Raw genomic sequence first — 15,800 nt, forward strand, 5'->3', positions numbered from 1 at the left:
TAGTATTTGGATGGCACCATTCTTCTCTTCTGAATCTTAGAACAACTTATGATGAATGATACTCCTGTGAAGAGCTGTAGTCAGATTGTGGTACAAGGTGGACTGGGATGGTGGTGAAGGCGCTGAAGAGTTCATGGTTAGAGCCCAACAACCGGAAGGGAAATTGCTTCCAGTTGCTCCCGTCTTCCCAACATGCTGCTACTCCTAGGTTACTTCACTTACAGAAATACATAGTGTTCAATATTAATTCTTCTGTTCAAACAGTTGATAAGATACACCCAGACACTGATAATTTATTAAGATTAATTTCACATTCATTGAGCATTTATGGACTGAAATGGGCTTTTCAAGTGCTGCAAAAAAATTTTGTTGCTCCCCTTCACAGCCAACCTTCCACATAATGTGTCTACTGCCTCCCATTCTACTCACTCTGCAGCCACTTCAAATTGGCTTTTGCCTTAATTCTCCAATGAAAATGCTCTTGTTTAAGATAGTAATGACCTCCATGATGATAGATCCAAGGGCAATTTCTGTCCTCACCTATTCTAGACCCAAATTCTGAGAACACAGTCTCTCTTGGCACCAGGAAAATGGCTCTTGTGACATCCCTCCTGCCACTTTGTCTGTCCCTTCTCACTCTCCTTGGGTGGCTACTCTTCCTTTATCTGGGTCTAATGTTGGCATCTCTCAGTGCTCAGTTGGTTGATGATGCCCTCCATTTATATCTCTAGTTGAGACTTCTGCTCTGAGCAATAAATAGAAAGCTCACATATCCAATAATTGACTTGACATACCCACTCGGCTGTTTCACAGATATCTTCAATTTATGTATCTAAAACATTGTTGATTCTCTGTCATGCAAATGTACTCTTCTCCTCTTTAGGCATCTCCGTAACCCAGAGACCAATGCCACCATCCAGAAACAAATATAATCTTTTCATCTTTGATTCCCTCCCTGGATGCCTGCCACCCATTTGATCCATTGGCAAGTCTTTATATGCTAGTTCTTAATTTGGAGTCATTAGCTTCTCTCTATGACCATTGTTACCACTTAGTCCAGGTCACTATCATCTATTGCTTGTACTACAATTAACATCCTCCTAAATGGTGTTGTTACTGAACCAAGTGGGTTCGCCTCCTGGCAGAGTTAAAAGCAGACTCTTGACCAGAAGTAGTTGTCACACAAAGTAGAACTTATTTGCAGCAAATAGGAGGCCACACAGAATCATTTCCAAAGTCATGGCTGTCCCCCAGCAAAGGGAAGCAGAAGCCTTTTATTTCGGATGGGGACTGAATATTCAAAAGGGAGGTGGGTATCCACTGCACAGGCTCAGTTGGAAAACATGCTTCCACATACACTGCAGGTTACGGTAATAAAGCCTAAGCTCTTCCCAGAGAGGAGATCTTAACATTAAAAATGAAGCAAAGGTCATAGGTGTTGCTCTTGTAGTGGGGCTTGGTGTGGTTCAGGGTGGCTGGAGATTGCATCTCTTAAACAGTTAAATGCTTCTGGACCCACCCTTGAGTTCCTCAGGGCAATTAGTTAGTGACAGTTTTACTGCTTCCATTCTTTCCTTCAAACAATCTATTCTCCCTTGTAATGGTTATATTGATCTTAAAGTGTATAATGAATCAAGGAGTACCCTTTTCAAAACAATTCACTGCCTCTCCTTTGCAGTTAAAACAAATCCTAAATTTTCATCTTCACCAAGTCCCGCATGATCTGGTCCCTTTGTATCTCCCCTCACACCAGGCTTATGAAGGGGAGGAAGACTATCTTCCACCCACTCTGGATCCTTTCTGGCTGTGCTACAAATTAAATTGACAAAAGATTGAATAACAGGAGAAAATCAAACAAAGCTTTATAACATGTATACATGGGAGAAACCCAGAAAAACTGGGTAACTCCACAAAATGGTGGAGGTTCTCCTCTTAAATAGAAAGACAAAGGAGGATGTTGCAAATAGGGGGAGTCAGCTATGGGAGATTACCAGAAAAGCACAGTAAACAAGAGTAAGGTTATTACACAGATTTAAGGCCTCGCCTGCCGCATTGATAAGTTTCTAGAGATAATGTCATCCCCCTGCTTCCCAGTAGAGAGAGAGACACCTTTACAAATGGAGATTTCCCTTACAAATGTACATGTTTGGTAAACAGAACTTTGATAAGAATGGGCTTAGCAAGGACCCTCCCAGTCTATCTATACCCAGAGTTATCTGTGGCGATGGTCTGTCCTGGGAACAGGCCTTCTATCTTAAATTCTCTTAGGCAGTTAGTAGGGGGGAGGCCAAATTTCTTTCAGAGTCTTTTGTTCTTGAAAATAATCAAGGTAAAGAGACATACTTTGAGGTGGCCAATTCTGATCCCCCAGGCTTATTTCAGACTCAAATTCAATAAGATTGAAAAACAAAAACTATGAAATAATGTGACATGGATAAGCCCAAATAGAGCAGTTATCAAAATGAATGTGAATGTCTTAAACTCCTCACTAAAAATCAAAGTCTATTAAACTGAGTTAAAAAAATAAATTCCAGGGGCTGGCCCAGTGGCATAGTGGTTAAGTTCATGCACTTTGCTTCGGCAGCCCAGAGTTTGCAGGTTCAAATCCCAGGCGTGGACCTACACACTGCTTATCAAGCCAGGCTGTGGCAGAGGAAAATGGGCACAGATAGGGAGGACTGGCAACAGATGTTAGCTCAGGGCTAATCTTCTTCATCAAAAAAAAAAAATAAAAATATAAATTAAAAAATAAATAAATAAATTCCAGCTAAATGCTACTTACAAGAGAAATGCAAGTAATTTAATACGAGGAGAATTTAGGCTGGAAGGGTAACTTAAAGAGGCCAGATCACCAGAGGCCATTGAGGTCCTCTTATAGAAGTTTAGAGAAGTCATTGCACAGGGAATTGAGGCTTGGAACTGATGGAACTGAGACAGGGAACAGGCAGAACCAAAAACTATCTCTTGAGCAGCAGCAGGATGCAGCTGTCACCCAGCATCTGAACCATTGGCCTGTGACTCACTGACACCAGCTCAAGACAAGGTTGACATGAGGCAAGCCATATTGTAGAAAAGAAACCATATTGTAACTTTGAATGACCTGTGATTAACTAACCCAGACATGCTCTGTGGATTTTATGGCCTCTCCCAGCTGCTATAAGTTGATAACTTTGTTCTCTAGAGTTCCTTAGGAATGTGATGACCCCCAGGCAGAAAGTCTATGCTGATAGCCATCATCAACGACAACTGAAAGATCAGGGTATAGGGGTTGCTCTGGTCTCTGATGCATATCCAGTAAAACAAAAGACTATCAGGAACTAAGAACAGATGGATGCCCCTACCCTGAGACTAGATGTCTGCCTCCACCTGGAGATCAGATGGATGCCCCCACCCTGAGAGCAGATGCCTCCCCCACCCAGAGACCAGCCCCCTATATAACTGACCTGTAGCCTTTGTTCTGTAAGATGGTTCTTTGAGACATTAGTTGGCCACCTTCCCCCTTGCTAGCAAGCTGTAATAAAGCTTCTCTGCCACCATCTTGCCTCTTGACGGTTGGCTTTTGTCTCGTGGCGCGCAGATCGTGCCCTTTGTGCGGTAACATCACAAGTTCCAGAAACTCCATGCTCCGTGACCATCCCCCTCTCTTTGCCTAAGCATCCCCCGCCTTGCCTAAAGATCATGGCTTCAAACTGACCAGACCCCAGCTGCCCACTTCAACCACTATAAATCCGGACCCCAGACCCCCACTGGGGGCTGGTAGGTCAGTTTCCACGCGGTCAGCTTGGCCTGCCTTCCTTCCTCAGCTTCTCTCTAATCAGCCTGGCTTTTGCCTTTTAATAAACTTGCATAATCTCTCCTGACCCACTCTTGAATTCCTTCTTACTGTGAGGTCAAGAACCCACACCAAGGGCTGGGGTGTCACCCGGGACCCTGGTCCCACCTGGTCTGGTATCAGAACCATTCTGCAACTAAAAGGGGAATGTCAACATACTTGAAGAGAAGCAAAGCTGAAGGAAATATTACTGAATTAATCACCCTGGAGCTCCCCTAACTCCAGACGTCTCCTGTGAGATAACTTACGTCCTTATAGGTTAAGCCAGTTTTAATTGGGTCTTTTGTTCCTTTCAGTGGGAAGATGATTAACTGATGGACCAAGCCATCACTGTCATTTCTGCACCATCACTTTTGACTTTATGCAATCCTGCTTAGCTGCACAGAGAAGTATAAAGAAGCTGAACCGGTTTCTGGCTAGATCTTGTTTTCCTCAGTAGTGATGAGCAACTGGACACTATTACCAGATCCTGCTTTTCTTACTGATGTTGGGGAACGGACCCAGCCTAGCAAATCATTCCCAAGGAATTAAAACACATTTGGGGCAGCCAAACTAACAATTTATCATCTGCCAGAAGTTAGTTCTGGCAATAGTGAGAATATTTTTTTTTCAACATGACATTTTGATGCTATTCCAATAATATGTTCCTGTTAACTGGGACTAGTAAAAGAGGTGACTTGGTGACCAATTCTATTTTTAGGGTGGAAAAAATGAGACTGCTTAAAGGCCTGGGTCAATTTCAAACTGAGTTGGTGAAACTATTTAATCTCCTCCATAAATTTGATTTAAAAACAATTCTTCAGTTTCCTAGTTGACTAGAGTCTATATGGAAGCTGCTTAAGAATTAAAGAGAGGTTTCATCTTATTTTTTGAGTACTTAAGACAAAGGCAAAGCAAGAAAACATTTCTTTATCCAAGTCAACATTAGGATTCAGTGCAAGTCAGGAATTGGAGTGCACCACCTTAAAGAAAGAGCCACTTCACCCCCCTACCCCCCCACCCCCCGCCCCGCTTCCCTCCCCGGCTCAGGGCAGTTGTGCAAGTGGCCAGAGGGGAGAAAAGTGAAGCAAGGCATTTGAGTCTCTTTCGCAGCCCCCAGAGTGAAGCCGGCTCTCTCTCTCCTCTTATCACTCCTCTTTCTTGGGCTGTCACCTTTTGCTGATCCAAGATACTCCAAGGGTACTTAGAGTCAATCCATTTAAAACAGGGACCAAACTTTTATAGTAAGTAGTAGAGAAAAGCTTTAATGGGTACTTATTTTGAAAAATTAAAGTTCATAAAAATATTCTTATTGTATTTTATATTTAAAAAACCTTAGTCATCATTGCAACAACTATGAAAACATATGAAATAAAGAATAAATCAAGTTTTGTTTTTTGGTGCAATTTTCCCCACACAGTTGGAATTGTATGATGGCTGCATTAGTTTCTTTTTCTGTGTTACAAATTATGGCAAACTGAACTGCTTAAAACAATACCCATTTGCCAGCTCACAGTGCTGTAGGTCAGAAGTCCTACCCAGTGGGCTTGATCAGGTTTCATGCTCAAGGGTCTCACAAGGCCAAAATCCAGGCGTGAGCCAGGCAGCGCTCTTTTCTGGAAGCTCTGGGCGAGAACCAGCTTCCAAGCTCAGTCAGGTTGTTGGCCGAGTACAGTTCCTCGTGGTCTGGGGGCTGGGGCCCTGTGTTCCTGTTGTCAGACGAGGGCCTCTCTAAGCTGCAAGAAGCCACCACATTCCTCGGCACATGGCCCTTCCATCTACGCATAGCAACAGGGCACAAATCCATCCTGCACTTCCTCTCTCTCTGACTTCCACTTCTACTACCGGCCAGAGAACACTCTCTGCTTATAGAGCTTGTGTGATTAGATAGGTCCACTCAGGTAATCTCTCTTTTGCCACATAAATAACACAGTCATGGGAATGATATCTCATCATATTCACAGATTCCATCCACACTCAGAGGTGAGGGAATTTTGCAATGGCAAAGATCATTGGGGATCACTCCGAGAATTCTGCTTACCACGGTGGCACAATATGACATTGTTCATGTAACGTTTAACATTTGCAGTAAAACCCTAATAACAGTCAAATTGATGGCATTGTCAGTCTTCCCAAGGATGGATATTGTAATCTTGTGATATTAAAATTACTGATCTTTGAAGTACCTATCAGGTCATCATCTTTGTTCATTTTAACTTCTTCAGCTGCTGGTAAGTCTGACTTTCCAGGTCCTCTTTTGTTACTGGTATTTGTCAGTGATTCTAATATTTCTACATCACGTTTGACTTCTGGAAACCCTGCCTCTTTTGCAAGACTTGCAATTTAATTTCACAATCCATTTGTATTCGCTTTGTTGGATTCTGTACAATATCCTTAGTCAATGAGAGACCAGTGGGTAAAGATGCTCGGAGCTGTCATGTGGAGCCCTGAGAGATGAAAGTTTCACTCAAGGTCACACATTTACTCAATGGAGCAGCTAGGATTGGAACTCAGTCTGGTTCTCAAAAAGTTATCCACTACTATTTTTAGCAATTGTCTATTAATATCCATTCATGCTCTGTACTCTGTTTAGAATGATAATCCTTACTTTTTCTTCCTGATAAACTCCTACTCATCTTTCTAGGACCAGCTCAAATATCTCTTTCCTTAAGAAATCTTCTCTGACCCACTCTGTATCTCTTTCCATCACACTCTGGCACAACTGATTCCTTTCTCAAGGCTGCTCCTGTAGCCCTGGTTCAAACTTGTATTACAGTCCTTAGCAGACTGTGTCCAACAAATTAATTTATGTTTATATCTCAGCTAAAATTAAACATCATGTAAAGGGAACACATCCTAATTATCTTGTACTATAGGTGTTTAGCTTAATTACTAACACATACTAAACATTAAATAAATGTCAATAAATTGCAGAGACACAGTATAGGTTCAAGGTAGACCAGCGGTTCTCAACTAGAGGTGATTTTGCACCCTCCTGAAGACTTTGGGCAATGTCTGGAGACATTTTGGTTGTCACAACTCATGGGGAAGGGGGGAAGAATGCTACTGGATCTATGGATAAAGGTCAGGGATGCTGCTAAATCTCCTGCAGTATACAGGACAGCCCCCCACTCACACCAAAAATATTATCCAGCCCCAAATGCCAACAGTGTTAAGGTTGAGAAAGCCTGAGCTAGACAATAGAGCAAGAGAGAGTCAGACCTTGGCTAGAGAGAAAAAACAAGGAGAGACGTCAGAATTGTGGCATTTCGGGCATTTCTTTAATCACAGAATTTAGGGAAGCCAAGAACATACTGGAAAACTGAGAAGAGTTAGGTCTGGGTCAGACTTGCACTGTTCATACACTCAACACTCACGGTTGCCCTGAAAACAAGAACTCCATATTATTGTAATGGCATAATGACAAGGAAAGTATACAGTAATTACAGATGGGTAGATTTTCTATCGTTAGTTTAACCTGAGAGAAAAGTTTGGAAGAAATTTGTCCCTGAGACAAAAAAAAAAAAAAAGATGAAAGAGAAGAAAATGACATCTTAATAAGGATAACTTGAAGGCATGTGCCAGAGAGAGTGTCATGTGTTACCATCATGTTGCTTCTCCTACTGACTCTGGGCAAGTTAGTGCAGGGCAGTGGTTCCCAACATGGAGTCCCTGGCACTGCAGTATCAGCTAAGACATCTCACGCCCCATTGCAACCTACCTCCAGGTAATTCTGATAACATGCATGCAGGTAGTAAATAACAGCGTTTCTTATCAATTTTTCTCACCTGTTCTTCTAATTGATCTCATGGCCTAGAAGGAGCCCTGGGCTAGGAAAAGGTTCACTTCACTGATACCCTGTGTAGGACAGCTTGGGTTTGAAGCAATCCAACCTGTTTCTTAGATTATTTTCCCTACAGATTTTATTGCCCTGCAGTGTGATAATACTCTACCAAGACCTTTGCTGTCCTTTGCATACATTAATCCACTTAATCCAGAAACACCAGTAGAGTAGACATTATCAGTCCACTTTTAAAAGTGAGGAAACAGCCAACAGAGATTAAGTAACTTCCCTGAGGTCTTGCAGCTAGTAATTGTTGAGGTAGGAATAGAATCTAGGTCTACAAAGCCCATATTCTCTGTACCACACGACAGTGGATTGCTGATGACCAAGGCACTTGGACAACCCTGCCATTTCTTTATTAGGCAATAATCAATTTCCTTGAATTAGATTTCCTAGTGTCCTTTGTTTTAGTAAGAAAACCAAGGACCCTACTGCCTTACGGTAGGCTGCAACATAGGTTATGATTTTTATAGTTTGTTTTGTTAGGGATTATATATTACATAAAAGTTTGTATTAGGGTCGAGTCTATTTCTTAGGTCAGAGAACATTATTTCTTTTTCATTTATGAGTATTGGTAATAATGTGTGAGAGAACAAAGTTGCTATTGGTTTTCAGAACAGTACATAAAAGTACTGGGATGAATTTAACCAGCGCCTGCCTTTTTATGTCTTCTAGTCTTTATAGAAGGTTGGTAAGTAAATTTAGAACATGTTCTGAACAATTTTTTAATAAAATTTCTTCTTTTCAGTCCTAAAAATGAGTCCTCTTAGAACCTCATCCAATCTTTATTTCAAAGAGAGAGAAGTTTTTTGTAAGAGTATAGGGAATCCAGGTACCTGATATCATGGGAATAAAAGTAACTTGGAAGAAGGTTCTTTTGCAAAAGTCATGTGGAAACAGATACTTGAATATCACACAGATGACAGAGGAATTTATGCTAAGCCTTTGGGTTACACCAACTGGAAAGACATAAAAGGTAACAATCTGGTGGAAGAAAGGAGTGGGCAAAAATTTGTGAGGAAAATTTCATTCTTCTAGAAAAGTATCAAAGAATTCCAAAAGAAACGTCCGGGAGAAAAATCAACAAATTCAAACTACTTTTTCTTCTGTCTGAAAGATTCCAGAGAAAAGTTGCCAAAAGTATAATTTGCTTTTGCAGAAGTGCACTCCATGGGATATTGTTTTCCTCAAGAGTTACTGCAGATGACTGGATCAAGAAAATGTGGTATATATAAATACAATGCGACATTATTCAGTCATAAAAAAAGAAGGAAATCTTTCCATTAATACAACATGGATGGACCTCAGGGGCATTATGCTAAGTGAAATAAGTCAGACTGAGAAAGGCAAATACAGTATGATCTCATTTATATGTGGAATCTAAAAAAACGAAAAACCAAAAAACAAACTCATAGATACAGAGAACAGATTGGTGGTTGCAAGATGTAGGGGTGGGAAAAATGAGTGAAAGTGGTCAAAGGGTACAAAATTCCTTATAAAATAAATAAGTCCTGGGGATGTAATGTAAAGCATGGTAACTTTAGTTAATAATACCGTATTGTATATTTGAAACTTGGTAAGAGTAAATCTTAAAAGTTCTCATCACAAGAAAAAATTTGTAAGTAGGTGTGGTGATGGATGTTAACAGGATTTATTGTGTGATCATTTCACAATATATACAAATACTGAATCATTATGTTGTATACCTGAAATTAATATAATGTTATATGTCAATTATATCTCAATTAAGAAAAAAGAGCTACATACCAGTAACTCGAAGTTTATCTGTACCAACCACAACTTCCTTTTCATCAACAGTAAACAGCGGCTTGCCATCCTTGGTGTTGATCTGAAACTGTTGACTCTGGACCTCTACCATTTTGGGACCTGAAGGATTAATTAAAACAGTTTATTAAAAATGTTTACTAGATGCAGTGTCAAAGTCTCTATTTTTACACATGCCATATCACCCAGCAATACCAAATTGCTAAACATTTTGGATTTGTTACCAATAGTTTTTTTGATTCTGTGATTAAACTTTTTAAATTCTAACCCAAAATCTATTAAATTATTAAAATTAATTTATGTCAAACGTGCTAATCTATACCAACCATATGTATGAATAAATTATTTAAAAGCGAATTTTTTCAGGTGAATTTTTAAAGTGAATTTTTAAAACTTGCCAAAAATAATTTTTCTACTCAGATTATTTAAATTTGTATTCTTTTGAGTATTAACCAACTAAGGATTTTGTATTCTAAAATGTGAAATTTGTGAAAGACCATCTAATGAATTGCTTGCTTTAATGGCCAAAGTTAACCTAGAAAATGAATCATACTCAATTCTCTCTCCTGCCCTCATCCTCAGAAGAGGTATTCCCCTCTTACTCCATGGAGAAAACAGACATCACCGCGGAAGAACGCCTTCAAGTTTCTGCCCTTCCCCTTCACCTAGGGCATTTTTGTCTTCTTTACTCCTTTTTTTTCTTTCAGTGACAGAGGCATCACTTTTCCCTTAAGGCTTAATCCCTTCACGTGAGTTTTAGGCCCATTGCTTTCCAAATCATTACTATATTCAGCAATGGGCGCTGCTGTATGCCAGGCTCTGGGGATACTGCACCCTCACAGAGCGTATGGGATCCTGTTCAAGTTCTCTCCTTCCTACACAGGGTTCTTGTCATTTTATGTTTCGTACTTTCTCTTTGTGCTTCTGATCTTTCTAACCCCGGTAGCATAACGGATTATTCTCTCTGGACGTTCCCTCTCAGCAGTTGCTTAAGGAACTACAAGTGTTTCCTAATTCTTTTATATGTCAGCTTTACATTCTTATCGAGAGAAGTAAGTTTACTGAGAAAATGGATATCTTATAGTTTTTGTGTTTGAGTCCTTGTGTTCCTCAACAGTACTCACTCAAGTTGACGGATGCCTGCTGGAAATTATATACAAGCTTTTCAATTAACACATTAATCAGTTTTGGATATGGTCACCAACATATTCTTTTGTTATTTCGTTAATTTGTACCTCAAAACCCTCCAAGGATTCTTCATTTAAATGTGTGTCTGTGTATGCGTGTGTGTGTGAAGCACACACAGTGTGCTTACACACATGCGTGTGTGTAAGAAGCACACAGGCTTCTTAAGGAAGCCTGGCTTTATTTCTTTGACAGTTGCCTGTATTTTTGCTCTTCTGAGCTTTCATCCAACTCAGTCACCCACTGATTGAGCATCACCATTCACCTCTTTGGGATCACCGATACATCTCACACATTTATCATATGAACACTGATTTGCATTAAATGATGATAGTGAAGTCATCTAAGTTTAAAATTGAGAGGAAAAAACTAGAATAATTTGCCCAGTAAGAATTCAATGTTTTGCTCATTGGAGATTCATATAACAATTCTAGGAGGCTTTATTAAGTGAAAGGGATTAAACTAAATGACGTATTTTTTTCTGTAACTATTGTTTCATATACATTGACGAAATATTCAACAAATGAGTTTAGTTGCATAATTTTTATGAGTATCAAAGCTATATAAACTCTTGCTTAAATCAAAGAAATGCAGGGAACCATCTGTTCCATTCAACACAAATTTATTGCCTGCTTTTTATGTTCAAGGTTCTGTACTAAGAATTGAGGACATATAAAGGAGTGAGGTGTAGGTCACAACTTATAGGAGTTCATAGTCCATTGAAGAAAAAAGCACGTAAATCTAGTTCTAGGACAATTTGATTAGTGCCCTGATAGAAGCTTGGACAGTGCTCAATGAGAACTCTGACAAGGAATTCACAGTCCATCCTTGGGGGTCAGGAACGGCACTCTGGGGAAGATGATGTCTGAGCTGAGCTCAAAGAAAGAGTCTGTGTTTCCCTGATGAAGGGACTTCAGCCTTCAGCCTGGATGAGGCTGTCCAGGTAGAGGGAACTACTTGAGCAAAGGCACAGAGGTGAATGAAATTCCATCTCCATTTTATTAAAAAGATACAGATATTGAATTTTAAATTTAAATATGTTTTCCACTTCAGAAGAAACTGTTCTTCAAGGGTTAATAAGCCCATAATCACAGGAATAAACATCTCTTAAAATAACAGTTTATAATTAATCTTTTAACTTTTATCAGTATTCTACTAGTTTTTATAACCTAGCTGGACACGGATTAGAGCTGAGCAAGTAATATTCTTTTGCAGCAGAGTTCCTTAAGAAATAAAATTCAAATTCTATCTTGGTGATAAAAAAAACGGCTATCTGGTAAAATAAAATTTTTAATGAAAAGCTTTGGTACAAACAAAGAAGGAAATAAATAAAAAATAAAGGAAATAAAGGAAAGTCTTATGATCTGATGAATTACGTATGTGAAATTGGCTTAAGGGTTTTTCTAGTGAAAATACAATCAAATTATTTCCAACAGAGGAGAGAAGTCAAGATGGCAGCATAGGTGGACTCTGAACTCACCACCTCCCACAGGCACAACAGACTTACAACTACTCTTGGAACAATTACCCCTGAGAGAGAACTGAAAACTGGATAAGTGGAACCCCTGCAACAAACAACAGTCCTGCCTGAGGTAGAAGAGGCAGAAATTCCCTTCTGAAGAGAAAAAAAAGCCACCCTCACAAGCCACAGTGCTTCACAGCTGGCCAGAAGCAATCCCAAGGTACGCAGCCTTCCCTGGAGGAGTCTGGGACCTGAGCTGGGGAGTGTTGCCGCTATAAGCATTTTTGGGACCCAGCAAAACCAAGATGAGTGTCATAATACCCAGCTTTGCTGGCTACTAACAACAACGGGGAATAACCCCAGCAAAGCTGGGACATAAGGAAATTAAAGCTGGCTCTTAAAGCACCCATGCACAAATTCACCTGTTTCAGAAAGCAACCTAAAATCACCAGAAAGAAAGGTGCACAGTGCTTTGGTGAAAAGAGACTCACCTAATAGGCTCTGGGTGCATCTCAGTAAGAGGTGACAGCTCTCCAGGGACTGGGACATCGGTGGCAGCCATTGTTGTGGCCTGGTATGGGTATGCCTACACAGACGCTGGCAGATGCCATTGGAGTTTTCCCCCTGGCCTGCTAGCCCAGGGTCTGCCCCACCCACTAGAGCACCTATTTAATCCAGCTCAGCCAAAGCAAGCAGCCTACCCTAGAAACCAGCCCCACCCAACAAGCCCTCAGGCAACTTGTGGGCCTGCCTAGGCTAGGTGCCTGGATTCTCTGCAGCCAGGCAAGCGGGTCCACCTCTGTGGGGCAGGGTATGCGCGAGGAGTAGGTGGAGTGTGTGGGGTATTGGGGGAGTGTGTGGAGCCTCTGCCATGGAGTGACTGGATCCACTTCAGGGGGTCAGGGCATGCACACAGGGCAGGACTGTGTTGACAGTGTGTGTCCCTATGGGGTGTGGCGCTTGTCAGCTGCAGAAGAGTTGTGCTTCTCAAATAGCCACACAGGGGATTGGCCCCACCTTCCAAAGCCTGAAATAATTGGGTGCTCCTGGGCCTGGGGCCAGCCCCGCCCAGCTGCAATCCTCAGAGAGCTGAAAAGAGTCTTATAGGCCAGAGATCTACAGCAATTGTAAGCCCCTGAGCCTAACAACCAGCCATGCTGGGGGCCTACTCACTTAACAGAAAAACTGCAACAGGAATGTGCTCTTAGACCTTGCAGCCAGCTGTGCTGGGGCTCCCCATGCCCGATAAAGAGACTGAAGGGCCCACAACAACTGCACACAGCTGAGCATTACAACCAGCCGGCCAAGGGGACAGCTCAGTCTCCCTGGGCGCCTATAGCAAGAGCAACCCTGCCACAACAGAAGGATACATGTAGCCCACATGAGGGTCATTCCTGGAACATTTGGAACTGGTGATGAGAGGGAAGCACAGTGCTGGGCCTCTTAAGGCATCTCTTACATAAGGACACCTCTCCAAGTTCAGGAGACATAGCTGACCTACCTAATACATAGACACAAGCACAGAGAAAGAAACAAAATGAGGAGGCAAAGGAATATGTTCCAAGTAAGGGAACAGGACAAAACCCCAGGAAAGGAACTAAATGAAACAGAAATAATAGCCAAAAACTTCCCTAACCTAAGGAAAGAAACAGACATCTAGGTACAGGAAGCACAGAGAGCACCAAAAAATATAAACCCAAAGAGGCCCACACCAAGACACAGCATAATTAAAATGTCCAGAATTAAAGATAAAGAGAGAATCCTAAAAGCTGCAAGAGAAAGGCAACCAGTCACATACAAAGGAAACTCCATAGGTTATCAGCTGACTTCTCAGCAGAAACCTTACAGACTAAAAGAGAGTGGCACCATATATTTAAAGTGCTAAAAGGAAAAAACCTACAGCCAAGAATACTCTACCCGGCAAAGTTATAATTCAGAATGGAAGGAGAGAGAAAGAATTTCCCAGATAAGTAAAAATTAAAGGAGTTTGTCACCAAGAAACCAGTCCCACAAGAAATGCTAAAGGGACTTATTTAAGGGGGAAAGAGAAGATCACAAATTGGAAAAAATTATCTGTTTCCATGATAAGAGGGTAACGGATACAAATGCACAAAAAAGAGGTTAGATATCAAAAAGATAAAATGTGGGAGGAGGGGAATAAAAGGGTAGAGCTTTTAGAAAGAGATAAAACTAAAGAGACCATCAACTTAATATAGATTGCTATATACATAGGTTATTATATATAAACCTCATGGTAATCACAAACCAGAAACCTATAACATATACACAAAAAACTAAGAGAAAGGAACCCAAACATAATACTAAAGAAAGCCATCAAACTACAAGGGAAAAGAGCAAGAGAAGAAGAAAGGAACAGAGAAAAACTACTAAAACACCCAGAAAAAAAGTAAAAAATGGCAATAAGTACATACTTATCAGTAGCTACTTTAAATGTCAATGGACTAAATGCTCCAATCAAAAGGAATAGGGTGGCTGACGGGATGAAAAAACAAGACCCATAAATATGCTGCATACAAGAGACACACTTCAGACCTAAAGACACTCACAAACTGAAAGTGAAGGGATGGAAAAAGATACTCCACGCAAATGGCAATGAAAAGAAAGCTGGGGTAGCAATACTTATATCAGACAAAATAGACTTTAAAACAAAAACTGTAACAAGAGACAAAGAAGGGCACTACATAATGATCAAGGGAACAATCCAACCAGAGGATATAGCACTTGTAAATATTTATGCACCCAATGTAGGAGCATCTAAATGTATAAAGCAATTATTAACAGACATAAAAGGAGAAATAGACAGTAACACAATAATAGTAGGGGACTTTAACACTCCACTTACACCAACGGATAGATCATCCAAATGGAGGATCAATAAGGAAATATTGGCCTTAAACGACACCCTAGACCAGATGGACTTCGTAGATATATACAGAACATTCCATCCAAAAACCAAAGAATACGCATTCTTTTCAAATGCACATGGAATGTTCTCCAGGATTGATCACATATTAGGCCACAAAACTAGTCTCTATAAATTTAAGAAGATTGAAATAATACCAAGCATCTTTTCTGACTGCAACGGTATGAAACTAGAAATCAACTATAGGAAGAAAATCAGAAAAGCCACAAATATGTGGAGATTAAACAAAATGCTACTGAACAATGATTGGGTCAATGAAGAAATCAAAGGAGAAATCAAAAAACATCTGAAGACAAATGAAAATGAAAATATGACATGCCAGAATTTATGGGATACAGCAAAAGTGGTTTTAAGAGGGAAGTTTATAGCAATACAGGCCTATCTCAGCAAACAAGAAAAATCTCAAATAAACATTCTAAAAGTGCACCTAAAAGAACTGGAAAAGAAGAACAAACAAAGCCCCAAATCAGTAGGAGGGAAATAATAAAAATCAGAGCAGAAATAAATGAAATAGAGACTAACAAAAATATTAAAAAATCAATGAAACCAGGAGCTGGTTCTTTGAAAAGATAAACAAAATTGACAAACCTTATCTAGACTCATCAACAGACAGAAGGCTCAAATAAGTAAAATCAGAAATGAAAGAGGAGTAATTACAACAGACACCTCAGAAATAAAAAAGATTATAAGAGAATACTATGAAAAGCTATATGCCAACAACTTGGATAATCTAGAAAAAATACATAAATTCTTAGAATCGTACAACTTT

The 15,800-nt window shown here is 40.3% G+C and overlaps 1 protein-coding gene across 2 annotated transcripts in view; it reads right to left on the reverse strand.

The window, feature by feature from the left end:
* The window catches only part of SGCG (sarcoglycan gamma), a 138,134-nt gene that overhangs the window by 23,800 nt on the left and 98,534 nt on the right, over nt 1-15,800 (reverse strand). For both annotated transcript variants that reach the window (XM_087436313.1, XM_014791220.2), the window contains exon 4: nt 9,423-9,542. In XM_087436313.1, the coding sequence (XP_087292439.1) occupies nt 9,423-9,542 (120 nt within the window). The remainder of the gene's footprint in view (nt 1-9,422; nt 9,543-15,800) is intronic.

This window comes from Ceratotherium simum, chromosome 10 (assembly GCF_057802395.1).
Source record: "Ceratotherium simum simum isolate JZ-2026a chromosome 10, ASM5780239v1, whole genome shotgun sequence".
Lineage (NCBI taxonomy): Eukaryota > Metazoa > Chordata > Mammalia > Perissodactyla > Rhinocerotidae > Ceratotherium > Ceratotherium simum.